This window comes from Amphiura filiformis, chromosome 15, assembly GCF_039555335.1.
Source record: "Amphiura filiformis chromosome 15, Afil_fr2py, whole genome shotgun sequence".
NCBI classification, from domain to species: Eukaryota; Metazoa; Echinodermata; class Ophiuroidea; order Amphilepidida; family Amphiuridae; genus Amphiura; species Amphiura filiformis.
The window spans coordinates 8,288,622-8,306,539 of NC_092642.1; the positions used below are offsets into that span (position 1 = coordinate 8,288,622).

Genomic DNA, 17,918 nt, shown 5'->3' on the forward strand with positions numbered 1-17,918 from the left:
AGTTGAGGAGAATCGTTGGAAGAATTGCTTATCTGATTCTCGAAGAATTTGCAGCCATCGCATTTAACATCAAACATTACCTGAAATTGGCTATTTTAGTGTAAATTCATACACCACCTATGAAAGATAATCTCCACCTATGATAGACATGTTAATCTCCCACATAAGGGGTGTCGATTTCAAATGGAGTTCATCCTTTAACCCCAGGTAACACTATTTGAAATTCACATTTCCTGTGTGGAGGTTTAAGGTCATGTCTTTCATAGGAGGTGTATCGATTTCAACTGGAATAGCCCAAAAGGGAAAGTATTGAAACATTTCGCAGTGGCTCACTAGTTGAGTTTGTTTATAGATGGATAGTTATGTCTGCAAAATAGACTGCCAAGAAAACTGACAAGCAACTCTGGGAAGTATGCTTCCATCATCTTCAATTTGTTTATGAACTCCTCAATGACCTATAAATGAGGTGACAGTAATATTTTTGTAAGGGGTTTTTCACACCACAAATTAATATGCAGCAGTTTGTACTGGTCAGTAGTAAAATACATTTACAATTCGACAGCACACTAAGGCTAAGTATACTTACATGTGCCTCAAAAGGTTTATTTCATTAAAGACATATCTCCAGGCATTAGGTGAGTGATAGAGCAGAGATGACATGGTTGGCTTTCTGCTGCTCCACTTTGCATTCACAGAACCTGACACCTGTTTCCCCCCACTCAAAAAAAAGTGGGGCAAGAAAATAAAAATGACTGTTACATGTATATCGGCCTGTTTCGGAAGCTCTCCTAGAAAAAGTCTAGCTTAACAGGAGTTCATCACTCAAGAATCAAGCTGGAGATCTTGATAGCATTAAAGCACTGAATAAAGAAAACCTGATGAGTTATTGCTAAAATTGGAACTTTGTAAATGCACAGCCAAAAGATAAATGCCTACTTGTTTGAATATCAAGTCTCACATCCACTTGAATATTTTGGTAAAGTTCTGAAGTAGATTGTATTTCTCTATTTACATTGCTTGCAATGTGTGAAAGAAGGAAGAACATACAAAATGTGTTTGTAATGTGCGACAGAAGAAAAAACATACAACAATGTTCAATAGATTTTCATTGCATCGTATCTGTTCATTGTATGAAAGAAACAGCTAATATTCTGAAATAAAATAATTGTAAACATTGGGTTATTCCAGTTGAAACCCATACACCCCCTATGGAAGATATGACCTTAATCTCTCACACAGGGAGTGTAGATTTCAAATGGAGTCACCCATTCAGGTAACCCCATTTGAAATTCACACTCCTTATGTGGAAGATTAAGATCATGTCTTCCATAGGGGGTGTATGGATTTCAATTGAAATAGCCCATTATAGGGGAATATGAGCAGATAAAAAGAACAAAAGCCAAACATTTTGACAATTCAGTGCTTTTAAATGTTACTCATTCAACATTAAAGCTTATATTACAATACATTAAAACAAAATTATTTAAAACAAATTGTCATAAAGGGATTATAAAGGGATTTTGAATAATATTAGAAATAGTCTGTGTTCCATTCATGTCACAAAATTTGAGTTCTACATGTTGTATCACTGCACCAAGCAGCAGACTAGGAAGCATGCTTCCCTTTACAAAATGTGCGTACCTTAATGCCATAAGGTATGATCTTATAATATTTGTTTGATCTTAAAATTGGTTAATATTTTTCAGACCTGATATTTTGGCATACTTGTAATGTTTACACGCAGTGTTCGAAATAAGCACTTATCCTCTTGTCCAAAATGTTTATAATACGTCAAATAATTAAGCGGCCGACCAATTTTTCGAGAGCAACTGGAATTAAAAATATATTAAAACAATATTTATCTGGCAGACCAACTGTTCCGTGGAAAATATATGTTATCAGCAACACAAACGTATTTTTGTTTAGTCATTTTTATCAGGGTATTCTCTGATGACAAACTACACAGAAACAAACTTCTTTTGAGAAAATTGTCATTTCCACATTGTTTATTGTTTAATTATAAATTTCACATGATATATCTTCAAATAGATTGTATTATGAACATTTTCATATTATATACTTCAATTTTCAAAACACAACATACCACCATGTTTCTCTGGTGTGAATAGTAAAACAAAAACATTTACAACCCAGCATTTTTACCCGATTGATCTTATGAGGACATTCAGGGTGCAATTCTACAACTTTCCAAATTTTTCCAAATTGATTCTCACAAACTCATCTGGCAAGATGAGGAACAGGTGTGAATTTAGGGAAATTAATTTTGCTCTGAATTTTGATTCTCACAAGAATTTGCAGCCATCACATTTGACATCAAACATTGCTTGAAATTAGGCTATTCCACCACCACCACCACCTATGAAAGACATGTTAATCTCCCACGCAAGGGGGTGTAGATTTCAAATGGAGTCATCCTTTCAGGTAACACTATTTGAAATTCACATTTCCTGTGTGGAGGTTTAAGGTCATGTCTTTCATAGGAGGTGTATCGATTTCAACTGGAATAGCCTAAATAGGGAACAGAATTAAACTTTGGCTCGCTAGAACTACTGCAGTGTTGAGTTCATGAACAACTCAATGACCTATACATGAGGTGACGGCAATGGTTGAGGATTTTCACACCACAAAATTAATACACAGCAGTTTGTACTGGTCAGTAGTAAAATACATTTACAATTTGACAGCACACTAAAAGACTAAGTATGCTTACATGTGCCTCAAAAGGTTTATTTCATTGGCTCAGTGACATAAAGACATATCTTCATAGAGGTTGTGTATATGATGTATCATACAGTAAATATGGCGAACTTCTCAAATGCATTCAACAAAAGCATGATTGCAATCAACCGCGACAGTTCATCTCACACACAAAACAAGTACACTATGATCAAATAGGTTGATGACAACATTTAATTGAATGGACTGCACTGCGCCAAGATTACGGTGAAGGACACCGGTTCAAATCCGTTGTTTGGAGCCAATCGATAAAAGCATGCAGGGCCTTTAGGTGAGTGATATAGAGCATGCACGCGTAGATGACATGGTTGAGACGTAGCCGAGGTGAGGTTGACTCACTCCTGGATGGATGGATGGATGTAAAAAGTTGTTTTCCATGCAATCATACATACACACACCAGCTAATGGAGATATATCTTTCTGCCACTCAGCCAATCAATTTTTACCTTCACATAATCAGGTGTGGCTACCACGGATGACGTGACACCCCCGAAAAAATTCGGGCAAGAAAATAAAAATTACTGTTATATTAGCCCGTTTCTCAGCCTGGCGATCATGTATAGCAACTTGCCCATAGAGCACTGAATAAAGAAAACCTGATGAGTTATTGCTATAACTGTGCAGCCAATAGATAAATGCCTACTTGTTTAAATATCAAGTCTTACAACCACTTGAATATTTTGGTAAAGTTCTGAAGTAGATTGTATTTCTCTATTTACATTGCTTGCAATGCGTGAAAGAAGGAAGAACATACAAAATGTGTTTGTAATGTGCGACAGAAGAAAAAACATATCAGTGTTCAATAGATTTTCATTGCATCGTATCTGTTTATTGTATGAACGAAACAGCTACTAAGAATTGATATTCTGAAATAAAATAACTGTAAACATTGGGTTATTCCAGTTGAAACCCATACACCCCCTATGGAAGATATGACCTTAAACTCCCACACAGGGGGGTAAATTTCAGATGGAGTAACCCCATTTGAAATTCACACTCCTTATGTGGAAGATTAAGGTCATGTCTTCCATCGAGGGTGTGTGAATTTTAACTGGAACAGCCCATTATAGGGGAATAATGAGCAGATAAAAAGAACAAATGCCAAACATGTTATCAATTCAATGCTATTTATGAGTGCTTTTAAATGTTACTCATTCAACATTAAAACAAAATTATTTAAAATAAATTTTTGTCATAAATGGATAATGAATTTTGAATATTTGAAATAATCTGCATACTATTCATATCTCAAACTTCCAAGTTCTAGTACCACTGCACTAAGCAGCAGACTATAGTCTGTATACCTTTCTCGTGTCAGTAATTTAGATATTGTTTTTTTTATTGTATCTCTAAATGTAATAATGAGAAGTATATAAAAGTATACATTTTCAGAAAGGAAATGATGCAGGGAATCCAACTAGCATAACAGATTCCTGCAAAAATTAAGTTTTTCAGAAATTCTCAAAATTTGATTTTACTTTACTGACTTGAGGAAGGTATACAGACTACAGGGAGCATGGTTCCTTTTACAAAATGTGTGTACCTAACATCAAACACATAATTATACAATGCTGCTGACTGGCTGCTCACACAATCTGATAGTTGGCAAAAGTATTAATAAGACTCTCAGTTTGCAGATGCTGATGATGAACATGTACTCTGTGTAGAAGTAATCCTGGTATGTTCAATTGTTTTTGTGTATGTGGCAAATCCTGTTATTATTCATGTGGTTGGCAATTTCTGTCATCTTTCTGTGTGTTGACATTTTAGTAAGAGCCCTAATATAATTCTCAACATTGTACACTAGAGTGGCAATTTTTCAGTTTTCTAAAAGGTCAGATTGTGGGTTTTTTTTCTGTTTTCTAAAAAATCCCTAAAATTCACCAATTCTAGGGAATTTTGTCAACTTCCTAGAAAAGCTGCCCCAAGAAGTAAAGGGTTCATACCACCAAATAGCTTTCCATACTTTTGCCTTCCTGACCATAAGTCGAATTACCTTGCCTTTTGAACTATAGATTTTATTTCTACAATTATATGTACATGAACACACAAGGTCAAAATGGGATTAGCAGCATTTTTAATATATTGAAAAGAACAATGTGGCATCATTGTCAATTTAGGTGGAAATAACCTTAATTTTGCTAAATTGCATTTTCTGTGTTTTCCATTTTTCTGCTCCAATTCTGTGAAAACTTGCCACTTTATTGTACAATGTACACCTTTCCTGCACAGCTGTTACATAACTGCAGCAAATATCTCACCACTAACTTCTGATGGACTCAGCTGAAACAAGCTCCACTTGAATGAAACACAGTTTTTCTAGACTGGACTGCAGATTTGTTATATAACCTTGCAGCAGTGCTACAAGTGAAATATTGGAAGTATTTGTTTTTGGGTTTCAAACAATTAAATAAAAATATCACTTGATGACATAAAATATCTTGTATTGTTCTATTTCTTACTCTATTCTTCTTCTTTCTTCTTACTTACTACCAATAAATCTTCAATCAACCTAGTATATATGACATGGGTTAACTTCAGTATCGCTGCATGGATGGCATACTGCAGAATCAGAGCACCAAATCCTTTATAAAGTCCCAGCATTCCTTCGTCTTTAACGACACTCCGAAAACAATCAGAGAATCCCTCGTATCTCGTACTAATGGGAACCACGCTGTACCCGTAATCAATATTATCTATGATAGTCCTTGTGCCTTGGATGTGTAACCTATTTAGTATTGTTTCAAAAGGATAGAGAGTCACGTCTGCAAATAGACTGCCGAGAAAACTGGCAAGCAACTCTGGGAAGTATGCTTCCATCATGCTGCGTGGAGGTGGTGGGTTCCCATCCTCTTCAACCTGATGCCTCAGTTTCTGTGCTTCATGGAATACCACTTGGACTAGGTACTGAATGCCAGAAGTGAAGATGTATTTGACTAGTCCATGTGAGACGGTAGGTAGGAGCAAGGCATACATAGGAAGAAGACGAGTGGTCTGCGGTGTGCCCCAACCGACTAGACGACATAGGCCTTCTTTGATGCAGTCAAACACACCTGGGCGCTCACTTGCAATATCACTCTGTGAATAAAAAATAATGTAAAAGATTACTTTTGCTTCTGTTGCTGGTGTGCAGAGCCCTTTTGAATTTGGTATGAGCTATTCCAGTTTAAATCCATACACCCCCTACGGAAGACATGACGTGGGAGATTAAGGCCATGTCTTCCATAGGGGTTGTCATGGATTTCAACTGGAATAGCCCTATAGTACACTTTTTTTTCTCTTAAAAATGGTGATGCAGTATCTTTTATTAACCCTAACCGCCTAGGGGCTTTTTGGCGACGGGAAGGGAAAGAAGGAAAGAATAAAGAGAGAAAAGAAGGAAAGAAGTTGTTTGCTCTGGGTGGGATTCGAACCCGAGACCCCTCGCATGCCAAGCACTCGGTCGGCGACACTTTGCCACGGGTCTTGGGCTTCGCTGGCCAGCGAAACCGTGCCTATATATCACTTAGGGCGATTGCATCATCACACCACGTGGGATGCATGCACGAACAGCGCATATATCAAGTAGTATTTTGTAGTATTCAGGAGCGTTAGGGTTAAGGAAGCCTATACTGAGTTTCGATAGTGGTAACTAACCCTAACCGCCTAGGGGCTTTTTGAAGACGGGGAGGGAAAGAAGGAAAGAATAAAGAGAGAAAAGAAGGAAAGAAGTTGTTTGCTCTGGGTGGGATTCGAACCCGAGACCCCTCGCATGCCAAGCACTCGGTCGGCGACACTTTGCCACGGGTCTTGGCTTCGCTGGCCAGCGAAACCGTGCCTATATATCACTTAGGGCGATTGCGTCATCACACCACGTGGGATGCATGCACGAACAGCGCATATATCAAGTAGTATTTTGTAGTATTCAGGAGCGTTAGGGTTAATGAATGTTTTGAGGTTGGAGAAACATGACATAATCGGCAAGGCTCTCTCTCTCTCTCTCCAGATATCGGTATAACAAAACACCTAATACAGAAGAAAGCGGATGCAACATACATTAACCCTAACCCTACTCGTGGTTTTTTGGCTATCGGAAGGGAAAGAATGAACGAAAAAGGAGAGAAGATGAAGAAGAAAGTCACTTGGCACCCCCGGGATTTGAACCTCGGACCCCTCGCATGCCACGCAGAAGATCCCCAGCATGTAGCTACACAGGTGGCGTTGGCCCGCCAGCGATTCCCTGGGTATATATGACTTGGTCTGATTAAGTCATCAAGTCCCGTGGAATGCATGCACGCAGAGCGGTTTTAATAGTGAGCTTTAGTGAGTCCTAGTTGGGTTAGGGTTAAGGAGGCATATAGGAAAAACATGCATGGTCACTAACCCTAACCCTACCCGTGGTTTTTTGCTATCGGAAGGGAAAGAATGAACGAAAAAGGAGAGAAGATGAAGAAGAAAGTCACTTGGCACCCCCGGGATTCGAACCTCGGACCCCTCGCATGCCACGCAGAAGATCCCCAGCATGTAGCTACACAGGTGGCGTTGGCCCGGCCAGCGATTCCCTGGGTATATCATGACTTGGTCTGATTGCGTCATCAAGTCCCGTGGAATGCATGCACGCAGAGCGGTTTTAATAGTGAGCTTTAGTGAGTCCTAGTTGGGTTAGGGTTAAGGGGCTTTACAAACTGATGTTAATGTTTCCATTTCTCTCTAACCAAAAGACTGGTACCAAATTCATCAAAATGCTTGCTGGGGGGATTCTTCGGTTGAAATTGCATTTGAGCATGCTGGCCATTTTAAAGCCTCCCTCAAGTAATTTATAGATTCCAACACTTCACAAAGACCAAAGGTACTACAGATAGATAGTCTATATTCCTATCATGTTGCATTGGGGTGCATGAAAACCAAAAAGATCAAACTTGGGTAGTCCCAATTCAGAATAGTTATGTGTGTAACACTACTGTATATCTACAACTTTGGATTGTGATGCATAATTGGCATCTGTGAGCTTGTACATTATATACTAAACCCTCCATGAGTGACATAGAAACATGGTGCAGTCCAGACCTTCCAAGTCAGATCTCTTTAGTGAAAACTTGACTGCCATATTTACCTGAACAGACTCCACAAGACTCGCTGAGTAGAATGGCATAGTCACAGCTATACTAAGAGCTTTCAGGGCCAAATGTCCTGCCACCTCCTTCAATGTGCTGAATCTGGTTACCTCCCTACAAATCAAATCAGGAAAACATTATAAGAGAGAATATGATGCTTGTACATTGCATAGTGACATCTTATCTGTGTGTATATGGGTAGCACTAAGTTTTACAAGAAAGGGTCACACATTTTCAAATTCAAAATGAAGTTTTTCTGATGCAGTGTCTGGTAAACTGATTTATCACTGCTGAGAAATAATAGCCCTCATGAGAAATGGTGATTCCAAGGCTGGACATTTCCAAGGGCTTGTCCTTTCCATGCTCGTCTAGCAACACAAATTGTGTGGTTATCATTAACCAGTTGGTTTTCAATTGGATGAGACATATAAAATAAAAATAGATTCAAGCTTTACTTAAAATGGGGCAAAATGAATAATCAGGGAAAAAAGTTGGTTATACAGAATGAAAATCCTTCTTACTTGCAAAGTGGTGTGACTTCACTGATGACAGCCTCAGTTCCCAGTGTGAGTCCTTGAACAACAAAGGAACTACCAATGCCTTTCCACATGGTGAAAGAGCCCTGTAAAAGAATAGCCAGCAAATGCCAAACGTTTTACAGAAATCCTTTACATGGCGGGTTATATAAAGGGTAAAACATTTTTATAACATTCAGAAAGCAAATTTTGCTGCAAAACATTCTAACATAAATTAATATTATTAACTGTTGACAAAATATTTTGCAAAAAAATAATGCCAAAAATATTTTGCAATACCATTTTGACAACATTTTTTTGTAGTGTTTTTCATACAGTTTTAAAATGTTTTCATGGCCTTTATATAACCTGAAATCTAAATTTTATGAAAACCTTTTGACCAAAATGCCTTTATAACATTCCTTTATAACATCTTAAAACATTTTCATGTTTGCTGGATTAAGGCATTCAAAACTTGAATCAGATATCACAATTTATTTGAAACATTTGAGACGATCAAATAACCAGAAAAGGTCTATTGTGAAATCCCAAATTTCATAAAAGACCTTTTCAGGAGGACTTTTATGAAAACACTGATCAAAGCGATCATCAAAACATATTCAACCAATTAATTTCTGGCGATCTGAATGTGTATTCACCCATGCAGTGGAAGCCGGCATTCAATACCCTGCGTCAAGTAATAGCAACACGGTACATGATCATACCACGCCACACACTCATCAAACACGCTGTTGCCAGTGGGTGACTGGTTGAGGTTTACTGCACATGCCACTTTTATAAACTAATTTCCAAAGATTTCCGATCAGCTGCTGAATGGTTTAAGAGGTCTTTACAAAAGTAGGCCAGATTACATGTTATAAACGCTTTTCATGCTATTTACGAAAATGAGCACAAGTTCACTGCAGCTGAACTGGTTTTTTTTCCATGCTACCTGGGTGGTTACAACAAGAATTAAACTACTACTCACTTGATGTCGCTGTAAGTTCACAATGACCTGAACAACAGAAAATGGCTGCAAATGATACCTGTATGCTTGCTGGTGGACCTGTTCAATAGAAAAATGAAACCAAAATGCACATATGTGACATGATCAAGGGGAATGCGTCACATGTCGACCCTGGTCAAAAATGAGTTTTACACATGTTTCTAAAGAGGACATTTAGAGCTTTCAGAAAATGAAAACCCCATGTTGATACGACTTTTCTTTGCAAAGTTACATCAATTTACCAATCGCTAAAAACAATATAAAACAAAAGAACTTGAACACTTTCTTTGCCAATATCTCAAAATCAATGTTAGCGACATCCGACTCATTTCTCTTGATTGTGTCACATATGTGATGCGATCAAGCAAAATCAGTCGGAACTCGGAAATATTGCTTTTGAGATATAGCCAAACAAAGGTAATATTTCCTTATGTTTCCTCTTGTTTTGGAAACTCTTTAATTGCTCATATCTTTGGAACTGGTTGTTCAATTTCAATGGTGTTTTCTGCAAAATACAGCTTTGTTAATGCTTTTCACTATCCTATAATTTATTATTGCCGAGTTCCGACTGATTTTGCTTGATCGCATCACATATGTCAGCATGTATAAATTTGTAACTTGATAACCCATAACATCCCATACTCAAATATCCCATTCCAGTGTAACATGGCATCAACATTTTTTTGTTTTCAGTATACAGTGGAATGTAGAACTTAGTCTGCAGGCACAGAGGGCACTGGCACAGGAAGTTCCAGTATATGGTTTTCACTGGATTATTTGCACATTCCCATTCATCATGTGGCATTTTCAACTTTATGTAAACACTGGTAAAGATCAGCCACAGCTTTTTTATTTGTAAAATATTGAATGTATCCTATTTCCATTGAGCTATTGAACTTTGAGATCATCAGTAGGGACTCAGTAGGGATATGTAACTGACATGTTTAAAATGTTGCAAAAATATTCTGTTTTACATTATTTCATCTATTATTATTTGCTGTGATCTAAATCTATGCTTACCTGACATTGTCTTCTAAACACTATAAAAGGATGACAAAGGACATTCTCTGACAACAATGTTGCAATACCAATTCCAAATCCAGCAAAACGCTGCATATTCTCTGTAAAGGAAAATAAAAAAGTATAATTGCATCAGTAATATCAATATCTAAAGCTGGGAGTATTTGATGCTTGCAATTGCTCTTAGGTTTTCTATTTATTTGACTCTTGGTTTTCATTCCCAATCCCAAGAAGACCGATTTTGCTTTTAGGTTTACATTGTATGACCCCTAATAATGGTCTTGGACTGATTTCACTCTTGAAATTTATTTTACACCCCCCGAGTCACATAAGGGGCTGGCATTCTTTGGAAGGGGGTCCCAAATATGTCGGTGACGGGGTAAATTTTTTATGACCCCCTATCCCGGGCAAATTTTTTTACGCCCCCCCCCCCCCATCTTGGGTCGAAAATTTTTATGACCCCCCCACCTTCTGCCACCTACACAGACTCAAGAAAAATTATTCATTGCCGGAACTAAGGCGCGGAGTGCGCCAAAAAACGCGAAGTAATTGCACGGAGTGTGTTAAAATATTCATCGTAAGTGTAAAGAAGGCGTGCAGAGCGCGTAAAAATTTTGCATACATTGTACGCACATTTCGATTGTGAGGGTAAAGAATGCGCGCGCAGCGCGCGAAAATTTTGAGTCACCAGCCCTTAATAATTCTATAACCCCCCTATTTTGGGACCCCCCTTCCGAAGAAAATGCCAGCCCCCTAATACAGTTGGGGAAAACAGTACGGAAACGCTTTAATATGCAAATTTTCCTGCTCGCTACACTCGCAACACAATTCTAGACCATTTAAGGTTTGCAGACCTCCCCAGGGCTCATAATTGTTGCACAGCCCCTTATTTTGTTATTTTGAGAGTTAGATCCCCTCATCAGGCCCGTACGCAGGATTTCATGTTGGGGGGGTGCTGATTTTGAAAAAGTGGATTTTTTTTCCAAGGCAGGGGTGGGGGCGATTTTGTACCGAGTACATGTACCATAGATGACATTAAACAAATTATGGGTAATGTGCTATCTCCAACTTGAGAGGGGGAACCAGTGGTGTATGATGCCGGGGGCAGGGGGGAATTGCCCCTTGGCAAAAAATTGCCTATTTGGTACCCCTCCCCCTAGTATGCAAGGAAAAAAGAGAAAAAAAGGAGGAGAGAGAGGAAAAAAGAGAGAGAGAGAGAGAGAGAGGGGGAGAGGGAGAGGAGGGAAAGAGATGTGGGGAATCCATATGATATGCAGTACCATACGATTATTATCAATAAGCCTGGCAAAAATTGATTTTTCATCAAAATTTACCCAACTTTTCATACATAATCGAGGACAAAATTTTGCAAAAAACAACCACTTTTTTTGTGGTTTTCAATGACAAGAATTTCAAACACCCTATTCAATGACACTTAATATTGACATAAACTTATCGCATTTTCCCAAGTACCCCTTTTATCCAAATTTCGCGGACAGTGCAAATTATACCTCCTATTTTGATGATATCACGGTCAAAACAGTTAATGACTTGAACGTGAAATCCATAAGCGCAGTGATTTATAGTGCGCTACGCACAGGCACAACGCCTAGACTTTGATCCACAAGCCTCAGCACACTTTACAGGTTGTCGCTGACCACTATGGCCCCACATCATTCCATAAACCATTAAACAACAATTCAGGGACTTTGCTGCTTCAAGAGCGCACACCCTAGACATTCCACAAATAACCATCGCAACCAGGATCAGCTCCCGAGTTTACGTCACGGGTTACAACGAGACAAATTAGCAGTGAGTTCCTTGTCCAAGGGAATTTCAAGCTAACTTAATTTTCCACGAGAGCATACTAGACACCACCAGGGTTCGAACTCGCAACCTCTCGCACCATAGTCGAACGCCTTATCGATTGAGCTAACTTGACTGCTATAAATCCATAAGTGTAAATCAAACCAATTTTTTAAGTTGCAGATCAAATCTCGACAGAGAATTCATGCCAATACAACATTTTAATAATTTGACCTCAGATGACCCCTGGTGACCCCCAAATGACCTTACCAAAATATGATTCTAAATGGTGGCTGTATCCACCAAGTTTCATGCCCATATGACAGTTTTTACTAATTTGACCTCAGATGACCTCTGTCGACCCCGAAATTACATTCAAAAAATTTGGCTCTAAATGTTGACTGTACCACCATGTTTCATGCCCATATGACAGTTTTTGATAATTTGACCTCCAATGACCTCTGGTGACCCTGATATGACCTTCAAAAAATTTGGCTCTAAATGTTGACTGTACCCACCATGTTTCATGCCCATATGACAGTATTTAATAATTTGACCTCCAATGACCTCTGGTGACCCCGAAATGACCTTCAAAAATTTGGCTCTAAATGGGCAATTCCAAGCATCATTCCGCAACGCGATGTTTGCATATGCAAATTAGGGTCGTTTGGGAAAGTTTCTTCCACCTTAAGGGGGTACTACACCCCTGCCCAATTTTGTGCCTATTTTTGCATTTTTCTCAAAAATTATAGCGCATTGGTGACAAGTAAGATATGTATATTATTGGGGCAAGGACTACAACTACTGCACTGGCAATTTTATTTCAGCACAGACAACAGTTGTGGAGTTACAGTCAAAAATGAGGGAAAACCAAAATTTGATCAATAAATCAATACCTACTTGCCTTGAGTTGCTGAATTTTCAGTGCAGTAGTTGTAGTCCTTGCCCCTATAATATACATATCTTACTTGTCACCTATGCGCTATAATTTTTGAGAAAAATGCAAAAATAGGTACAAAATTGGCCAGGGGTGTAGTACCCCCTTAATCTTTCACTTACCCAAAATAGATAGCATTATACTATTCACCTTCCTAATTGGCTGCTGCATTAAAAAGAAATCATGTGCAAAAGTCACGTTGCGGAATGATGTTGCTTGGAATTGCCCAAATGTTGACTGTACTAACCAAGTCTCATGCCCATATGACAGTTTTTACTCTTTTTTTGGCTCTAAATGTTGACTCTACACTTCATGCCCATGCATATGATAGTTTTTACTAATTTGACCTCAGATGACCAAAAATTTTTGGCCAAATAATAATTGCCCTTGTTTTACAAACTGGGACATCCCCACACCCCACCCCATTTAACATGTGCTTAATATCTGTATCGTCCAAGCATGGAGGTATATAAATAAATGGAGAATGATCGCCAGAATTCTAATCTCTTAAGTGGAGATTATCCTATTACCTCTATTCAATGAGTCACCAAACTTGAATGACTAGCCACTTCAGCCAAGCTATTGATCTCCACGATGGTTATGAGACTCTACCATGGTTCATTGATCGTCACTCCCAAAATGTCCTCATAGGAATTGACCCTACATTGACCCGTGCCGGAAGGCTTGTAAAAGGGGCGGTATGATGGCGTCAGCTAGTCAATTAGCTGTTCAAAGTCGCCAGTTTTGATAGCTTATAGTTTCAATGTATGATTGTGCGAAAACCCGATGAAATTTGGATGTTCTGTTCTCAAGTTATGAAACTGTTTTCAACACTAGTTGTGCCGTAACTTGACAAATATACTTAGTTTTCATGTTCATATATTAAGCTTTTAAGGGGGTCTGAGGGAGTTCAAATATAGTGCAAATGAAAGCAAAACGTTTTTACCTTCCGATTGTGAAAAAATTATGTTGGGCCAATTTGGGCCAATTGAGTTAAGAGCGAGTAAAATTTACGGAAGTACTTGAATTCAGCTAAAATCTTTTCATCATCATTAAACTTCTCATTTTATAATAAATAATTATCAGTATTTAGGCCTAAATGATTATTAATATTATTAGGGGCCATCATTTTTTTTGGAGGGGGGTTCCAAATAGGCCTATACCGGGGGGCATAACTTTTGGAAAGAAAAATAGGGGTCATAGCCTAATTTAATTTTTCAAGAATCATGACCAAAATGTAGGGGTCACAATATGACCACAGATATAGGCCTACAGATAGGGTGTTCATTTTATTCAAAAAGACTGATTTCAATGCAATTTTTTGGCGAAAATGACATTTTGATATTAAATTTTCTGAAACATGAGCACTTTCCAATAAACATTATAAGTAACTGCATTTAGCACCCCATTGAAATAAATGACCAGTGAAACAGACTTAACAATGTTATCAGCTTAGCATAATCAATATCCCCTGAAATTGCCTATTCAACAATAATTGGTCATAACCAACGTAGTACAAAAGAGGCTTGGCTAGATCATTCTCCATTTATTTATATACCTCCATGGTCCAAGCATCCTCATCTTCAATGCAACGTTCACTATTTATCACATTGGAATTATATTGCATGTTGAAAAATGTAGGCCTAGGGTTGATTTTCTTGACGGCATAACATGCAGGCCTGGACGAGCGCGGCATAAGAGAATAAATCTTGGAAATCCTGAAATCTGCCAGGTTAGTTATTTTAATCTTTGTTATATAGGTGCTGACAAAATGAACAACTTCCTCAACGTTTATAAATTGATTTACTTGGGCAATTAACAGTCTTTTATTCATACTTTATAGTGGTTTATCGTTGAGTGTCTAGGACAAGAATACACAATTTTTCGGCCTATAGGCCTACATAATTTTTAGCATTTAGTTTAACTTTTTATTAGGCCCTACTTGTCTTTTTAATACGAGCTTTAGGAGAATTAGTTCGACAACAACACCCGATCTAATGAGCGTTATATTACCGTTTTAATTACATTTTGGCGGGTTTATATGCTACTATTTGTGCGGATGTTTGGCGCTTTAAATTTTGGACACAAAATAGTTCAGTGGTTTTCAATAGTTGTAGGCCTACTTAATATTAAGAGTCCTGCTGCACGCTGTTTTCATAAATAGGCCTAGTTGTGCATAGGCCTAGGGGGCCGGCCCTATATCGCGATAAATATTTTATTTATCAATTCAACTGTATTTCTTAATCAGTTAATGGCAGAAAGTCGGGGAAAAAACAACTTCATCATCATGTTAGAATTTCGGCACGGACGACTCTTGAAAATTTATATTTTTTCCAAAAGTGACATAATTTTTTTTTTTTTATGCACCAAAAAGGGAGGGGAAACCAATTTTATTTTTAGTAGGCCCAATCAGAAAAAAAAAGAAACCCAAAACCAAAAATATCAGTCAAAAATACTTTTAAGTAACCCTCATAAAAAAAATAATAAACAAACTATATATAAAGAATATAATTATAATAATTACAAAAGGGAATTATCTTAATATTAAAATCATAAGCAATTTTAAATTGAGATTAAAAGGAATAACTTGAGTGGCTATACGTGACTGTGCATGCCTGAGTGGAAATGAAACAAATTACGATATCGCCCAGGGATATCCAATTGCAAAATCCAATCTTCCGCGCATGCGTGATAGCACTATGTAAAAAATTTTAGCGAATTTTTTGAACAATTTAGTGCCTGTGATTATCGTTAAAATACTACGCATTTAGACATAATGAGAGTTTAAAATGTAGCTCTAAATATTCATATGATGAAGGAGACTACATGAGACCGTGGAATAAGCCATCGCAAGTAAGTAAAAGAAAATGGGGCAATCTGTTTGCAGTGCAATGATCCCGTTAAATCCTATGGTAGTCCTCCTCTGACGATACTAACATAGATTGCCTGGCGATCGGAGTGTTATCGTCAGAGCACCTCGGACTAATTGCTATGGTAATTAATCCGATTAATTACGTAACTTCGCCAGCGTATTACATTCTGCACTAAACTACTCTTTTTCCCTCTGTGCATCCGCTTTGGTGATCAACATCTATTGATGTACAATGAAAAATAATTTTGACACAACTTCAGCGATCAATTTGTCAAGAGCGCTTCAGGTGAAGCCAAACGAACATGTGGATGCTATTTATTTACTGGAGTTGCGTAACAGGGTCAGGGCTACTATAGTCAAACGCAGCAAACCTTTGACGAGCGCGACTACCGTAATGTTGCAAATTCGGGGCTAACAACGCGTACGGCACACAGTTCAAAATTCGGGGCTAACAACGCGTACGGCGCACAGTTCATTCATAAATTTCCACTCGGCAACAGCAGATCGCCTCAGCAGCCAATCAGAGACAATTGCGTCCAACACAACACAGACTCAATGAACACAGTAAATACGCGATGTATACTTAAGCTGAATTTATACTCGATCGCCGAGCGATGCGATTAATCGCTTTTGAAAAAGCGATTTGCAATCGCCGAATTTTGCGATGCATCGCCTGTCACTTTTGCATTTATACTTACCACGGCGATAGCGATTTCAGACGACAATTAAAATATTCTAAATGCCACAAAATACATTTTTAAAACATGAGTTGCTGTCAATAATTATTGCTTTGAATTAATTTATCACCAAAAGTTAAAAATCGAGAAAGGTAAATTAATTAGCAAAATAATAGATCCAGTTGGTTGTATATGATTGGTTGACGCATTCACGTGTCAAGCGATATCGCTGGGAAGTTGAGATTTCTTCAACTTGCAAAAGCGACGTCGTTTTTGCCTCCGCGGCTTGACGCTCTGGAAATGTAAGTAAACATTGCATGAGCATGCGTGAAAATCGCTTTTCTGCAAAAGCGATCGAGTATAAATTCAGCTTTACAATACGCACTTGTCAAAGGTTTACTGCATTTGATTATATCTGTCACATCACAGATCATGGCTTCATGAAGTTCATCATTGCCACATTGGTCAAAATCAAGTCTACTGGGTTTTTGACCATGTCTACTATTAATCTAGTGCAGAACTAGAACTCCACCATGATTTGATACAAAAAGTTGTATCTTCCTCATAGCCCATGCCATGGCAAATCAGAATGACAGTCAATCAACTTCAAAACTTTTGGGAGACTGTTTCTGCTAAATTAGGCTTTAAATTAAAATTGTTTGCAAATTTTGTCAGTTTATTTTAAAATTAAGCTTACCTGATACATGTTCAACTTCTTTTTCCTCTAGGACGTATTTGGGATCCATGATAACCTGTCAATTTCTGCAAACACCCTTTTGCTAATGATATTATGAGGTAAGCCTAAAATATTCTGACCTGACATGTCACGATGAGTGACATCATTTCCTATACTACACAGTACACCAACCTGCTTCGTGTTGTTGCGGCGTCGCATTTTTTACAGACGCCAAAACTTGCTCTTTCGCCTCTGCAAACGGGTCTCTCCTTGGCTCAGTTGAGGGTTCATCCTCAATATTCCCGGGAACTCTTTTAAGTGCCATTTCTTTTGAAGAAAAACAACTTTATCATCCCAATCTGTGCCTCTTTTTCTCTGCAAAAATTATGAAAATGAGCTACCAAAAGTCACATTGGGGTCAGAGGTTGTGACCTTTGACACAAGGCCCTGTGTTTCTTTTTCGAAAATACAAAATCTCTAAAACTACACCAATTTTCAATATAATGTGAGACTTTATATGGAATAAAATGTATTTTTATTGAATTACTTGATATGAAAA

General features: G+C 38.0%; 1 protein-coding gene across 2 annotated transcripts; it reads right to left on the reverse strand.

Moving 5' to 3' along the window:
* Positions 1 to 1,974: 1,974 nt before the first annotated feature.
* Positions 1,975 to 17,871, reverse strand: LOC140171200 (mitochondrial outer membrane protein SLC25A46-like). Of its 2 annotated transcripts, none has more exons than XM_072194413.1 (6): positions 17,552 to 17,871; positions 10,392 to 10,492; positions 9,354 to 9,431; positions 8,372 to 8,472; positions 7,850 to 7,964; positions 1,975 to 5,835 (listed from the first exon to the last, which is right to left on the reverse strand). In XM_072194413.1, the coding sequence occupies exons 1-6, from the start codon at positions 17,682 to 17,684 to the stop codon at positions 5,221 to 5,223; spliced, it is 1,143 nt and encodes a 380-aa protein (XP_072050514.1). In that variant the 5' UTR covers positions 17,685 to 17,871; the 3' UTR covers positions 1,975 to 5,220. The 2 variants fall into 2 exon arrangements, with proteins under 2 accessions (XP_072050514.1, XP_072050515.1); XM_072194414.1 differs by lacking the exon at positions 17,552 to 17,871 and adding an exon at positions 17,381 to 17,487.
* Between the last annotated feature and the right edge of the window lie 47 nt (positions 17,872 to 17,918).